Source organism: Bipolaris oryzae (genome assembly GCF_000523455.1).
Source record: "Bipolaris oryzae ATCC 44560 unplaced genomic scaffold scaffold_314, whole genome shotgun sequence".
Taxonomy (NCBI): domain Eukaryota; kingdom Fungi; phylum Ascomycota; class Dothideomycetes; order Pleosporales; family Pleosporaceae; genus Bipolaris; species Bipolaris oryzae.
The window spans coordinates 1-14,714 of NW_006911590.1; the positions used below are offsets into that span (position 1 = coordinate 1).

At 51.6% G+C, this 14,714-nt stretch overlaps 6 protein-coding genes across 6 annotated transcripts; 4 read left to right on the forward strand and 2 right to left on the reverse strand.

The window, feature by feature from the left end:
* Nucleotides 1–459: 459 nt before the first annotated feature.
* On the reverse strand, nt 460–813 carry COCMIDRAFT_10126 (uncharacterized protein; the record flags this gene model as incomplete). Its single annotated transcript, XM_007695413.1, has 2 exons — nt 460–730; nt 791–813. The coding sequence occupies 2 exons, from the start codon at nt 811–813 to the stop codon at nt 460–462; spliced, it is 294 nt and encodes a 97-aa protein (XP_007693603.1).
* An 860-nt stretch (nt 814–1,673) lies between these two features.
* COCMIDRAFT_110309 (uncharacterized protein) lies at nt 1,674–2,303 on the forward strand (the record flags this gene model as incomplete). The annotated part of the gene is made up of 1 exon (XM_007695414.1): nt 1,674–2,303. One exon carries the CDS (start codon nt 1,674–1,676, stop codon nt 2,301–2,303), a length of 630 nt encoding a protein of 209 aa, XP_007693604.1.
* A 609-nt stretch (nt 2,304–2,912) lies between these two features.
* On the forward strand, nt 2,913–3,289 carry COCMIDRAFT_110299 (uncharacterized protein; the record flags this gene model as incomplete). The annotated part of the gene is made up of 4 exons (XM_007695415.1): nt 2,913–2,956; nt 3,007–3,076; nt 3,126–3,184; nt 3,232–3,289. The coding sequence occupies 4 exons, from the start codon at nt 2,913–2,915 to the stop codon at nt 3,287–3,289; spliced, it is 231 nt and encodes a 76-aa protein (XP_007693605.1).
* An 870-nt stretch (nt 3,290–4,159) lies between these two features.
* COCMIDRAFT_110305 (uncharacterized protein) lies at nt 4,160–5,428 on the forward strand (the record flags this gene model as incomplete). The annotated part of the gene is made up of 2 exons (XM_007695416.1): nt 4,160–4,436; nt 4,476–5,428. 2 exons carry the CDS (start codon nt 4,160–4,162, stop codon nt 5,426–5,428), a joined length of 1,230 nt encoding a protein of 409 aa, XP_007693606.1.
* Nucleotides 5,429–5,802: 374 nt separating this feature from the next.
* Nucleotides 5,803–6,861, reverse strand: COCMIDRAFT_10129 (uncharacterized protein; the record flags this gene model as incomplete). Its single annotated transcript, XM_007695417.1, has 1 exon — nt 5,803–6,861. One exon carries the CDS (start codon nt 6,859–6,861, stop codon nt 5,803–5,805), a length of 1,059 nt encoding a protein of 352 aa, XP_007693607.1.
* A 765-nt stretch (nt 6,862–7,626) lies between these two features.
* On the forward strand, nt 7,627–13,385 carry COCMIDRAFT_31074 (uncharacterized protein; the record flags this gene model as incomplete). The annotated part of the gene is made up of 2 exons (XM_007695418.1): nt 7,627–13,322; nt 13,379–13,385. The coding sequence occupies 2 exons, from the start codon at nt 7,627–7,629 to the stop codon at nt 13,383–13,385; spliced, it is 5,703 nt and encodes a 1,900-aa protein (XP_007693608.1).
* Nucleotides 13,386–14,714: the final 1,329 nt, after the last annotated feature.

Genomic DNA, 14,714 nt, shown 5'->3' on the forward strand with positions numbered 1-14,714 from the left:
GACTCTAAATCTGCAATCGCATCGTCAATTGGAGCCATGGTTGTTGAGTTATAGCGCGTTGAAGGTATGACGCTGAAACGCGCGTTTGGTGTTCGGCGTGCACGAGATGAATCCGTGCATGAGGTGCACGGACACGTTAAGCGGCATGATTTCTTTTGCTGGATAGTAGCTGATATTCTTATTTTTAGTCCTTTCGGTACATCAAGACCCGAGCTGGAGTGTGAGAAAATCTGGGATATCAGACATCCGACGTAATGAATGCAAGAGGTGGGAGTCGTAACTTGAATCAGGCATGTAAGACCTGAGAGATGGACTTGAATCAGGGTTCGCGTTGGCCAAGGATTCACGTGCAAAATGCCCCAGTATATGCGATGACATTGGTTGAGAGATCGACTTATCACCTTCGACAAGACGGAAAAGGAAGAGAAAAAAACGAAAAACATTGTTTGACAAGGATTACTACAAGATGCCAATCGCAATATCACCCTTCACCCTCGCAATAATCCGAATATCAGCTTCCAGATCCAATTTGATATGTATCTTCAAGCTCCCCTTGACATCCTTATTGTTATCCAGTCCAAACCCTTCTTCATCTTCTCCATCGTCATTCCCTTTCCCCTTTCCTTTCTTGCCTTTAGTCTTGTTCCCCGGGTTGGATACCGAGCCCATTAACTCGCCTACCTCGGGAAGGCCGCGGCCGCCGGTTGCGTTGCCGGCGGTTCCTGTAAGACTAAGAAAGCATCAGTATTTTTGTATGTGAAGAAGGCGAGGAATACAGGGGGTACACTACTCTTTCGTAGTCGAGTCCGCCATTTTGAGGTCGAAAACGGGGGGTGACGGTGGTGCAGGGGCGGGTGAAAGAGGAGGTGTAGGAAGAGATAGGATTGGGGAGAGAGGTGGCGCCTTCAATCGAAACTCTGGCTTTGGCTTCGTGCGCTGCGGTAGTTGGGCTGTCCACGCCACTGCTTCTTAGGTTCGTTGGTAAGATGGATGGAAGATGAGGATGTAGAGTCTGACGACTGGCGTGGGCGTGCATCCGCTCATAAACATGTCTTGAGAGAAGCTAATTCACAGGCTTAGCTGACGCTCAATCGTCTCCGAGGAGCTGTAAAATTGATACAGGTAGTCGGCGACATGATCTTCGCGCGAGAGAGCGCTCGAGTGGTGTCGGTGTAGTTAGCCATTCGAGCACTTTTGAGGCTCTAATGCACAAAGTACATAGAGCACGAGACTAGCCCTGTCGTCAACAGTGTGGACTCCCAATATGGTTAAAGCGCAGCTCAAAGCAGAATCTCAGCCTGCATCGCTCTTATGATCAGCATTTGGTGGCTTTTTGGTCGTCATTGGCTTCCGCATTTCTTGTTGCTCCCGTCGATCATCGTGGCCGAAAAGTGGAGCGGGAGCCGGGAGCTACCCGTGGACTACGATGTGATTGGTCTTTATCCATGGAAATATAAATTTGCATCATAATCGCATATGATTCCCATCATAGCTGCATGCAGGTCATACAGCTTGTGGTTGGCATACGCTTGATTTTGCCATGTTATGGTTCAGCTCTTAGGGTCGGTGGTGCCGGCCTTTGTGTTGGCACTTGAGACTGCATATCTGCCTTTACAACTCTTTGTCTTCGAGGCTCGATAGATGATCAATCACTGCACATACAGCATTCCAAAATGGTCCTTGGTCTCATATCACTTGTCGCAACAATTCCCATGACGGCGTCATCCGTCTTGACGCTACAAGAGCAGGCCGAAAGAAAGGATAGTGATGGCCCCAGCTCGGAATGGAAGCATGACAAATGTCACATACGGTGCCGAGCAACCGAAAGAACGCCAGAGGACCGCAAAGAAATGTTCAAAGACAGCCATGTAGTGCTTTCCGAGGGCCGATTGTATGTTCAGCTGTCCACATATCAAGGACCGCATCTTCATCCCTTCTCTGGCTACTACCTACCGTTCCCGAATTCGAATTTCGATGGCATCGTCTCTACCATTTCAGATAACCCACCGCAGTTAAATTGGATATATCTAGACACCGACTCCGACATCTTCCATTTCAGCCATGGACTGCGCGTTGAGGCTGAAGAAGGGCTGGTTGGGCCATGGGGTGCTCGCATTTGCTCCAACGGGGAGAAACGGTATCTTTTTGAAAACTGGGAAGGCTTCATCGCCGTGGAAAATGAAGACGATCCGGACTTGTGGAAGCTATGCTTTGACAAGTACGACAATGGTCTAGAAGGGAAAATACGCCAAGGTCAGAGAACGGTAGAATTGGAGCTTGTACGAGAAGAAATGGAAGATTAACAGCATGCTGCGCGGTTCCTTTCATTGGTGTTTGCGTTCCGAGAATCCATGAGATCCCCCGGCCCGTAAATGCATCCAGATAAACGACAGATCATGGACCGGCCCGTCGAGATATATGCACAATAGCGCTTCCTGGCAGTAAGCAGTAGTCTTCGTTTGCCCGGATTCGACGGTGAAGGAAAGGTTGGCTTCTGTCGTATCCAGGAACGCCGGAAGCCTGCATTGGCAAATGTTCGGGGGTACGTGCGCAAACAGGACGTATGCGAGCGGTGTCTCGCTACAATGCGCTCGCTCATCCAGTCGTCTACATAGTTAATTCAAGGAATGCTTGAGAAGAGGGCGGTGCGTGAATGCAGCAGCCTGAAGCAAGAACTTGGCATGGGGCTGACGCGTGTATCCGGCGATCGCGACCCAACAGAGATGACGTGGGCACTAGTGCAGCATTGATCATGGCAGCATCAGCCTTCCCCTAACATCACCTTACCTTTGTTCTGCCCATTCTGAGCGTTGTCCTGTTGCTCCAACTTTCTGCATACCAATATCCATACTCATACTCAGTACAGTAGTCGCTAGTCTTGTTCCCATCACGTTCTTCACCCAACCCTCACCATGTGTGACTTTGTACCTATCCCACTTTGTATCCAGTGTGGAACGTAAGTATGCCATCTAATTACCACAAAGTGCATTTACTAACTATTCGCAGAAAGGATAATCCGTGCCACTGCAAGATCATCGGGCCCACTATTGGATTCGTTGTTACAGTTGGCATGGCAGTAAGTGCAATATCTTCTCTAGCTATGGCCATTCGCTTATGCTCCTCAGATCGTTTGTTGGCCAGCATCGCTCCTGTGCTGCTGCTGCGCAACCGATACAGGCAAGAGGTAATATTCTCCACATCTGTTGGAGAAGTTGATATTGACTACAGCAGTGTACTCGCAATGCCTGTCGACACGGGAAATGCTATCAGCAACGCCATACCTATATGAAAACCCTTCATGGACGCCTCAAATTTACGGCCGGACTTGCTTCTCTTTACCAACTCCTATTATGAAGCTTTTCAACTCTTCTACTATTTTTCTCCCATTCTGGCTGAATAAGCGTTGGCGGACGGACGGCGAGCTAGCGGCTTTTCTATGATACCCATCAGCCAAATAATACTCATTTCTCACTCTACTATAAGATTGCAACCACCAAGTCCCGGAACGTGACGTCCCCACTGAAAATAAAGAAATCACTCGATAGACCCTGTGCATGGGAAGGGTCACGTTTTCTCCTACGATGAGGAGTACGCTTGTGAGTGGTGAGGATGAATGTATGAATTGAGTCACATGACATAATTTCAGTTCTAACAGCATTGGCCTCAACAGTGAAAGGCAAAAAGCCCCCATTGGAAAGTGGCGCTGTTTGCATTCGAGTAGGTCACTGAGCCAACAATGTTCCCACGTCGTCTACAGGAGAAGTGACAATATCACCATGTCATTCGAATTGTTGTAGGCCAACTCCAAGCATTGTAAGAGTACATGACTTCGCCTGGTCACTTTTACTATGCAGCAGTATGTCCTGTCATATCAATCTAGACTGACAAAGTGGAGATACAGTGACCGGTGAAATGAGAAAAAGTATTGCAGTCACCGTGGATATCTGCACCTCAGTGTGTTAACACCCGCACTGTGGCCTCACATACTCACCAGGAGACCGTTTGCAAACAGTATATTTGGAAATTCATTTCATAGATTTAGCTCTTCACTCTTCACTCTCGATAGTTTCCCCCACAGTACTTAAACATGAGTCGTCAGCTGCCTTCCGACACCACTCAACCACTTTCTTTCCAACGCTTCGTGTTTAACATCGACACCATGGCCGAACGTATCCAGCAACAGCAGAGTGGCGAGCAGAATCGGGAGTGGGTTCCGTCTGCTCGTAGTATCCAGTACTATTCCCGTATCGCAAACGCACTGTTCCCGCCGAGCTATTCCACTGATGATTCTGATACACCCACCTGGGAAGACGGGTTGAGGGAGATTGAAGCGTTCAATTGGCTAGGGAGCGACGAGGAGGATGTACACAACAAAGGTGAGGCGTCACCCCCCGAGGCTAACCTCACTCCCAACCCCGCAACTGTTGTAGAAGAATGTTCAGAGTATGGCGAAGATTCATTTCTCCCGTACGAAGACGCTCCCACTGACCCAGCACAAGAGTTGGACCACCTCTCAGCTCAGACGACAACGACACCAGTACCACCTCCAGGGATTCTCGAGCCTACACCGGTCTACGAACCTGCCAACCCTGTCCACCGTTTGGAGTCCTACTTGGACACCCAGTCACACTCGAGCACTCCAATCCGTCCAACTACTCCACCGTACCAGAGCCCCTGCGAGGATCCAGTTGAGACCACTCAAAATGCCCAACCCCCTCGAACCCTCGAATACCTCCAAACCTTCCGCTATTCTCCGGCCCTCGAGACCATCCGCGAGAAAAAGGTCCCAGGCGATGAAGTCCTGGTGGAGATGCTATACAACACAGTGGTATTTGATCCCTCATCAACCTCTTCCGATCCCACCCAAGACGACCCTAACCAGCTCCAGGAACACTTCAACAACATGAAGATCCGCGAGCAAGGTAACCCTCCCCCCACCACCCCTCCTCGTCCCATCCCCGCCACTATCCCCTTTGCCCCCAAAAAGATCCAAAAGTACAAAGTCGATCTTCGATCCAAAGCCGCCATCGCCGGTGCCGCCGCCGCGCATCGCACCACTGCCCCTCTCCCCCCCATTGCCCTCTTCCCCAAAACGCTCCCAAAGGACAAAGTTAACGTTCGAACAAAAGCCATCAAAGCCGCTACCGAGAAAGCCACCCCCGAGTACCGCAACAAGCGCGTCAAGACCGACAACGACGATAGTCGTCCCAAAGCGACTGCCTCCAGCTCGCCGACTCGGAAACCTCGTATACGCTGGACTCCTCTCTCGACAGAGGACAAGCCTGATTCCAGTCCCGAGTCTCCGTTTATGCCGGCGGGTGTGAAGCCTGAGTATGCTCCACGTCTTTTCGCGTCTTTGCGTCGTTATCAGAAGGGACCTTCTGCTGACGAGGGTGGTGATGCGTCCAAGGATGCGAATGAGAAATAGCAGGGTTAGAGAGTCAAGTTAGGGGATACAGGAGTATATGGATGAGGGTTAGATTTCCTCGAGTCTGGGGCTTGAGAGATAGTCATGGGGACAAAGGGTCATGGGAATTGGCGTTAGGGGATTTCGGTTTTAGGGACAATGGCATATGGGAATTGGAGTTATAGGGATTGCGGACTTTGATCATGGGAAGGGGGATGTTTACCGGATTGGGCTTGTAATGGTGGGGGGGCGTTACGGTAGTGATGTCAGAAAATGGAAAAAAAAGCAATTCAACGTCCTGTGCATCTGATATATTGAACTTGTGATATTTTTGTGACTTGTGCAGGTGTTGGAGTGAAGACGCGATTGATCATTGATTTCATTGGACTCAAGCTCTATATCTTACTCGACACGGGGCTAGCATCGTCTTTTGCTAGGGTATCGCAGAGCCAGTCTGCAGCTTTATCAGCCATGGCTTGTGGAAATGCATGGCCGACGCCATCAAACAGGACATCCTCAAATGAGATATCGAGACCAGAATCTTCTGCAATGATGCGCTTGAAGTGGCTCAGAAAAGGTTCACCCGCTGCGTACGGGACCAGCTTGTCAATCTTGCCACTAAGGTTTAGTATGCGCTTTCCCTGTAGTCGCTCTCTCATAATAGTCTTCATACGATCCAACTGTGCCTGGTCTGGTTGCCTGTCATCGCCTATGGGGTTGAACATGCCCGGGAGCATTAGACCCGCTGGATCGTACTGGGCAATGGCGTCCTGTAGGGCCTGTGGAAAATCAGGTGATCCAAAGAAGGCAGCTCCGGGCGGTGTGGTACTTGTGTATGACTCTCGCTTGGACAGACGTGCGCGGTCGGTCATGAGACGGGTGTAGTCTGGACAGCCTATGCCTACGACACCGGCAGTGATGCGCGGGTCGCCTAGCAGACAGTGCCAGGTTGCGTGGCCACCAAGTGAGATTCCGAGGGCATAGTGGTGTGTGATCTTTGGGGTGTCCGGGGCTGTGAATATGTAGGACTCGAGGTGGTTGATGAGCTGTGAGGTGTCGGTAGCGGTGCCGTGGTAGCAGCCAAACATGTCTTGGGCATGTCGCTCATTTCCCTCTCTCCAAGCTTGGTTGTGCAGCTCGTCAACTTTTCGGGAGCCATGGTTGCGCTGGTCGAATGCAGCGGCTATGAGGCCTTTGGGGTTCTTGCCTGCGCGGCCCTCTTGTATGCGCTTGTTCCATTCTGTGATGACGCGGTTGGCAATTGGCTCCATGGTTTCTTTCGTCTGCAAGCGCGGATTGAGGAGCCATAGGCAAGCGGTCGAAGAGGCAGAGGCAGGTATTTCATCGAGACCATGGACGTCGACAAGGATGCCGGCGATGGTAAAGGTATGAGAGGAAACGGGGCGCTGGGTAGAGCGCGGGGTCGCATGGAGGGGGTTTGTGGTTGCAGCCATGGGATTTATGGGATTTATGGGGGATTAAGAATGACAGGAATAGTAATAGGTGCGTAGGTGGTTATCAAGATAAAAGATGTAGGTGAAGCAATAGGAAAGCCATGTTTAGCCATGATGCAGGTACGGATGGGGAATACGCATACTACGGAAGAACAATCCTTCCAAGGCCGAGGCATCACCAAATAAGACAAGACGACATGGTTGGCGGGCTATTGGCAGCGTGACTGCGCCCCACGATAGTGCCGTGCTATATGTGCAACGACGGCGAGAACGAGACTGTTACAGGGCATTCGTATGCCAATGTATGCGGCATATGCATACAGTACTTTCACAGGCGGAGGCTGAGGATGCGCATAAGTCACGTGATGCGGGCGGTCAGGAAGGCGGCACGGTCCAGGACCCCCCTCCCCTGACACCACGGTCGCTGGCACTAGCGCGACCGTTCACCCGGAAAGCAGCAGGGAGATTAATTCCAAAGTTACTCCACCGTGCAAGGGCCTGGTGAACTGATACTGATCTCCTCTGCGCCGCGTGTACTCTTCTCTCGGCTGCAGCTGATCACCAATCCATACATCATCACACGGTCGTTGGTCAGAGGGCGGCTTGCCTTGTTTCCTTGATAGCAGTAGCATCGTCACCACGCCAGCGTCATCAAGTGAAAGCCAACACGTTTCGATCTAAAATGCATGTTTAACGCTCTACCCGTCGAGTAGCCATCCCCAAACCCCTCGCCTCACGCGACCTCTCCCTCCCCGTGTCACCACCATGCCTGGCTCACACATCTCGGACGCCTCGCCCATGGCCCGGAGCCCGCGGTCGACGTCGCCGTCTGGCCCAAGGACTACAGAGGAGACGAGTCGAATGCTGTCACCGCCTGGAATGCAACATCCCAGGAACGAAACACAAAACCTCCACAATCCCTCGCCATCAGATACTGCACCCAGAATAATGCGCTCCGCACCTACCGGCTCGCCCCTAACACCCAGAGAACCCTCAGAGTTTCCCTTCAATGCGCCAGCCAATGCAAATGGCAGCAGTGTTGCCCCCGAATACGCCGAACCTCCCCTTCGAGCCCCCAAGCCCTCATCACACATGTCGAATGCATCCAACAGCTCCTACTACCCGCCCTTTGCGCCCATGTCACGACATCCTACCGAGGGCGAGCTCTCCGACGCACCCCGAGAACGAAAGAGCGTCCAATTTGCACGCTCCGCACAACTTGGGCCTGACCCATCACAAGCCAATTCGCGCCAACAGTCATGGGAGGTTGACGACGGTGATGTCAGGGCCAGGGAGCGGAGTACACAGGCCTCTTCGTTGATGGGCAAGCTGAGGGCACTGGCATCGCCAATTCAGGGACATGGCCGAAGCTCGAGTGGTTTGGGAGCTGGCTCGTCTGGCGGCCATGACGGCTCGCCCCATGGCCCGCTGTCACCCACATCCGAACTCGACGAACCGCGGTTCGAGGGACATGACAGTGAGGCCGATGCCGATGGCGAATCCAGTGCTGGCGAGGGTGCCTCGAGAAGACCGAGACAGAGGCGCAGAAAGAGCAGCCGGCGTTGGTTTGATGGCGAAGCTGAAGGTGCACAAACCGCTCCTACAACACCAAAGCAAATGAGTGGTAGCGGTGGCTTCTTTTTCTCCCGAGACTCGCCCACTATGACGCCTACCTCTACCCGCCCGGGCTTCCTGCGCCGATCTACAATGGACGACATACCCGAGAATGAGCGTCAGGGCTATTCTGAGGATGAGGGCCGATCACGCATAGCAAAGGAGAGTGCTTGGTCACGCGGGCTACACAGTGCTAGAGGGCTTTCATACGGCGGCCTGCGGAAACACGATCCCAACAATGAGGAAGAGGGTCACCATAACCGACCGACACACCTGCGAAGTCTGACAAACTTCCGCGGTGCTCATGGCGACACACAACCTTCGCCGTGGAGGATGCGCAGTGAACGTACCTCGAGTCTGAGCGCTCAGAAATGGAAGTCAATCAAGAACAGTCTGAAGCTTTTGGGCAACAGACAAAAGGTAGAGCGCCAGATTGACCATGCAAAGTCGGCCGAGCTCATGGCCGAGCTGCTTGCTGGTGCCCCGGCCGCCCTCTTCCTGGCCAGTATGTTCCAGCGTGACGAGCATGGTCACAAGCGCATCCCCGTTCTCCTTGAACAGCTCAAGGTCACTATTACCGACACGGATCGCCCTGGAAAGAAGGAAGGCGACCGCCACACTGCTTTGCGCATTGAGCTCGAATATGGCAGTGGTCTGACCCGTATGAAGTGGGTCGTTTACAGGAGTGTTGCCGACTTTGCCAATTTGCATCTTAAGTTCAAGGTCCAAGAGAAGCAGGACGCTTTCCGAAATCGGCCTGCAAACCGCACCCGTGAGATCAAGGACAAGGCGACCAAAGATGGCGAGGAAGAGGAGGAAGAGAAAGAAGATCCTAGAACAAAACTTCCTCGTTTCCCCAGGAGTGTATTGCCTTATCTCCGAGGCCTCCGAGGTTACGGTATTCTCGATGACGAGGGCGAAGAAGAAGAGGAAGATAATGCCATAGGAGGTGCCGCCAGTGGGCCTGACGGTGATGCCAGTGCTACTGAGCGACCTTCCAAGAAGCGAGGCAAATCGTCTTTCTTGGGCCGTAGACAATCCAGCGTCAGCGGCAGTCAAGCACAGGGCGCCATCGGCGCATTGGTAGTCCGACAAGGTAGCTTCGTAGGAGCTGTCGGTCAACCAGCACAAGCGAAACAGAACCACCACGACCGACAACGGAAGAAACTCGAACAATACTTGCGTGGACTGATGACCTATCTCATCTTCCGTCCTGACAGCAATCGGCTGTGCAAGTTCCTCGAACTCTCTGCTCTGGGTGTCCGACTAGCTGCCGAAGGCGGCTACCACGGAAAGGAAGGCTTCCTAATGATCAAATCCTCAAAGGGTGTCGACAACAGGAAGGGCTGGACCAAGGTCTCCATGATCAACCGCCATTGGCCAAAATGGTTTCTAGTCAGACACAGCTACGTGGTCTGCGTAGACTCTCCTGAAGAGATGAATGTCTACGATGTGTTTCTCGTGGATGCGGACTTCAACCTGGAATCCAAGAGTGGCAGGATACGAGACAAGAAGGCCAGGGATATTGCGAGCGAAGCAAAGGCATCCGCAACAGGCCACCATCAGCTGAAGCTTATCAATGCCGAGCGCAAGATGAAACTACTAGCCAGAAACGATAGGATGCTACAGCAGTTTGAAGAGTCCATCAGCTTCATGGCGCAAAATACTGTGTGGTCACAACGCCAACGATTCGACAGCTTTGCTCCTGTACGTAAGAAGATTTATGCACAGTGGCTGGTCGATGGTCGCGACTACATGTGGAATGTTTCGCGTGCCATAAGCATGGCCCGGGATGTCATCTATATCCACGATTGGTGGCTGAGTCCTGAACTCTACCTACGCCGTCCAGCCGCCATCAGTCAAAAGTGGAGACTCGACAGACTGTTGCAGCGGAAAGCGCAGGAAGGTGTCAAGATCTTCGTTATCATGTATCGCAACATCGGTGCCGCCATCCCCATCGATTCTGAGTATTCCAAGTTCTCTCTGCTTGACCTGCATCCCAACATCTTTGTCCAGCGTTCGCCAAATCAGATCCGCCAAAATACCTTTTTCTGGTCTCACCACGAGAAAATCTGTGTCATCGACCATACCGTTGCCTTTTGCGGAGGAGTCGATCTGTGTTTTGGTCGTTGGGATACGCCCCAGCATGTTGTCGTAGATGACAAGCCCACAGGCTTTGAGCTTGATGACACACCCAAGGACGCTGACCACTGTCAATTATGGCCGGGCAAGGACTACTCCAACCCTCGAGTTCAGGATTTCTTCGCGCTCGACAAACCATATGAGGAAATGTACGATCGCTCAAAAGTCCCTAGAATGCCATGGCACGATGTTGGTATGCAGATTGTCGGTCAGCCAGCTCGTGACTTGACCCGCCACTTTGTTCAGCGATGGAACTATCTGCTACGACAACGTAAGCCCTCGAGGCCAACGCCCTTCCTGCTACCGCCACCCGATTTCAACCCAGCTGACATCGAGGCTCTTGGACTTGACGGAACGTGCGAAGTGCAGATCCTTCGCTCTGCATGTGCTTGGTCACTGGGTACGCCCAACAAGGTCGAGCACAGCATCATGAACGCATACGTGCAGATGATCTCCACCTCGGAGCATTTTGTCTACATTGAAAACCAGTTCTACATCAGTAGCAGTGAGGTGCTGGGTACAAAGATTGAAAACAGGATCAACGATGCCATTGTTGACCGTATCAAGCGCGCTCATGCAAATGATGAAGACTGGAGAGCATGTATCATGCTTCCTCTCATGCCTGGATACCAAAATACCGTTGACGAACAGGAAGGTAGCAGTGTCCGTCTCATTATGACCTGCCAGTATCACAGCATCTGCCGTGGCGAAGGTTCCATCTTCGGTCGCCTGAGAGCTGCGGGTATTGAGCCCGAAGACTATATCCAGTTCTACGCCTTGCGATCGTGGGGTGAGATCGGCCCGAACAAGATGCTCGTCACAGAGCAGCTCTACATCCACGCTAAGATTATGATTGTCGATGACCGGGTTGCCATTATTGGATCTGCAAACATCAATGAGCGCTCCATGTTGGGATCACGAGACTCTGAGATTGCAGCCATTGTTCGCGACACTGAAGTACTGGATTCTTATATGGGTGGCAAGCCATACAAGGTCGGCAAGTTTCCCCACACACTTCGCATGCGTCTTCAGCGAGAGCATCTGGGTATCGATGTGGACTGCATTTCCGAGGAAGAACTGGCCAGTCAAATGTCTGATGCCGATAGTGTCGGTTTCCATACTGAGTCGTCCGGGCCCGGTTCGCCTACAGCCCAGCGCACCACTGAGCAAAAGCTGGAGGAGAACAACTACAGAATGCAAGATGAGCTTATCGAAAAGGCCGAAAAGCTGCACAGCTTCAATCACGACTTTGACTGGGCACAAGACCAGAATCCGCACTTGCAGAGTACCAAGAAGCCATCAACCGATGTTCGTGTCCAGAACAACACAGCACATGCAAAAGATGTGCGGGGTGAGGGTGCTGATCATATGCTCGAGGTAGAACATTTGCGACCGACAATTGCCCAAGGTCGGGATTCGTATATCGATGAGCATGGTCACGAAAAACTCGTGACAGACATCGCAGCCGAAGGTCTGGCGGCTACACCAAAGAAGAGCGCCACCCTCAGGACCCGAAAGCGTAGCGGCACCACGGGCACTAGAAACAGCGCAATCAGTGCACTGAATGAAGGAACTGGATACGCTGGTCTTCCGTCTCCTAAGATTCCACGTATGGACACGCAGAAGCTTGGTCTTACGCAGCTCAGCCAGCTGCCTGCATTGCCTATTTTGGATGATACGGACATTGGTGGCCCACCTGCCCTGCAACGCACTTGGAGTCAAGGCTCATCCTCAGTTCTTAATCCAATTCTCTCCGAGATGAGACGTCCAATTGTTACTGAAGACTGTATGCGCGATCCTATCAGCGATTCCTTCTTCCTCGATACCTGGCATCAGATTGCTGAGAACAATACCAAGCTGTTCCGCCAAGTCTTCCGCTGCATGCCCGACAACGAAGTCAAGACATGGAAAGAGTACCAGGAATACACTAATTTCGGCGAACGCTTCGCCAAGTCACAAGGCGGTGATAAGGGCCAGGCGCATAAGCAGCAGGACGCCCCTACTGCTACCGGACCGCCTGGTACGGGTATCACTGGCAAGGTTGGAAACAGGGTCGGAACGTTGGGCGAGAAGCTCACTGAGAAGATGACCAACAATTCTGACAGCAAGATGACCGACAACGGAACTTCGACTACTGAGCATAGCGTAGAGCAATGGGCTGCTGGCCACGAGAAAGGAGCACAGGCTCCAAACCTATCAGTTCAGACAAACCGCGGGATTCATATTGACACAGCTTCTGGATCTACGTTGAACGAGAAGCTGGCGCCAGAGCCTGCTGACGACGCCATTGTGTCTCCAATGAACCCCGCGCCACCAGAAAAGACGTTCACCTTCCCTGCTCCACCGCCTATTCCCGATAGCTCGTACGACTTTGCTACGCATAACCCACCCCAGACATCGCACTCGATGCGCGAACGGGGTCGTCAAGTCACTATCAACGAGCCTACCTTCCACCCCTCTCAAAACTCCAATGTTCCCAACCGCTCCAACACCAAGCGTTCGCGCCGCCGTGCTACAACTAGGAGCTCCAATAAGACATTCCACGCTGCTGACGCAGACATGATGTTGGATAAGGAGGATGCAAAGAGGGTGCTTGAGTTGGTGCAGGGTCATATAGTGCTCTGGCCGTATGATTGGTTGGAGAGCGAGGAGAAGGGCGGAGGGTGGTTGTATAATGTCGACCAGATTGCGCCGTTGGAGATTTAGTAAGTTACCTTCCCCGGTTAGTGTATGAAGATGGATAACTAACAATTTTTTGCAGTAATTAAAACAAAAAAACTTGGAAGACGGTGGCCCATTCGGTAATAGAAGGTGTTTGGCTAATTGGACGGTTCTTTTTTTGTAGTTTGGCTCCTTGTGTATCGCTTGAATTGTCTTTTTGTTCTCTCGCTATTTCTTTTTTTGCATCGCTTCAATGGGCTATAGTAGCCGGAGGCAAAACTTTTGTCTACATGCATTTCACAGGCGTTTTCCTTACCATCTTTCAAACCCACTAACTTATAAATTTTAAATCCTTTTCCTTGCTGTTTCTTCCTTAAAAACATGTTTTTTCCCTCGTTAATCCTAGATATGTGCATCTCTTTCCTTGTAAATTGGTTCCTGCATCGGTTTCGTCTTATCGGACATATTCACTTTGCGCACTTTGCTTCCTTTTTGAGTACAGACTGTTTTTTTGGCACATACACTCATCAACGTAATAAGATAACCACCCCGAGATATACTCGCGTCTTCCTCCTCGCAATGTAAGCAAGAATACGCGCGCGATTTTAGAAAAAATTGAATGAAGCTGCAGGGGGCTACAAGGTCTCACCGTACTTTCATGTGAACTTATCTTGCAGGCCAGATAAAAGTACTGACGTAACTACACATGATCACGTGACTACGAATTTTCCCTCGTTGCTTCCGCCTCACTTTTTAACTTTCGCAAAACCGTTCTCGGTTGCCGTCATCTATGCTGAGCAAAAAGAGAAGAGTGAAGGAGTGAAGGTTTTGATGCCTAAATATGTGAAGTTTATCAGGCGTATACGTTAAAGCAACCGCATATAGGCGACAAAAAGGTGTCATCAACCTTTGCGTGGTGCGAAATTCGGGTCAGGGGAAGACGAGTTTGTTGATCATCTCGAACATCTTTACTCTCTTCGTAAAACATCGCTGAACTTGCTTTTTCGCACCTTCGCAACCATGACGCCGAGCGAGATCTGGCCACGCGTACCTTGGTTGAGGCCTGGACCTCCTCCTACGACGCAGCAGCAGCAGCAGCATTGCATACACATACAGCCATCTCACCTGCATCTCCCCCTCTCGCGTACACCGAAAAGCCAATGCCATCTAGTAGTGTACACTGTACTTAGTCCAACGTTCCATAGACACCACCTCTCAGCAACCCGGTAAATCACATGACCCAATCTCAACCCACCTATCCCCAATCCATCACGGATCCCCCCCCCCCTTCCCATCCAACATCCAATCCGAATCCCGCAATCCTACAAACTCTAATCCTTCACCCACGAAACACACTAGCAACAACACCCAAAATTAGCCCTTTCGCACCTTCCACCCCCCCCCCCCTTGCGCTTGTCTGCAAGCGCATCTCTCTC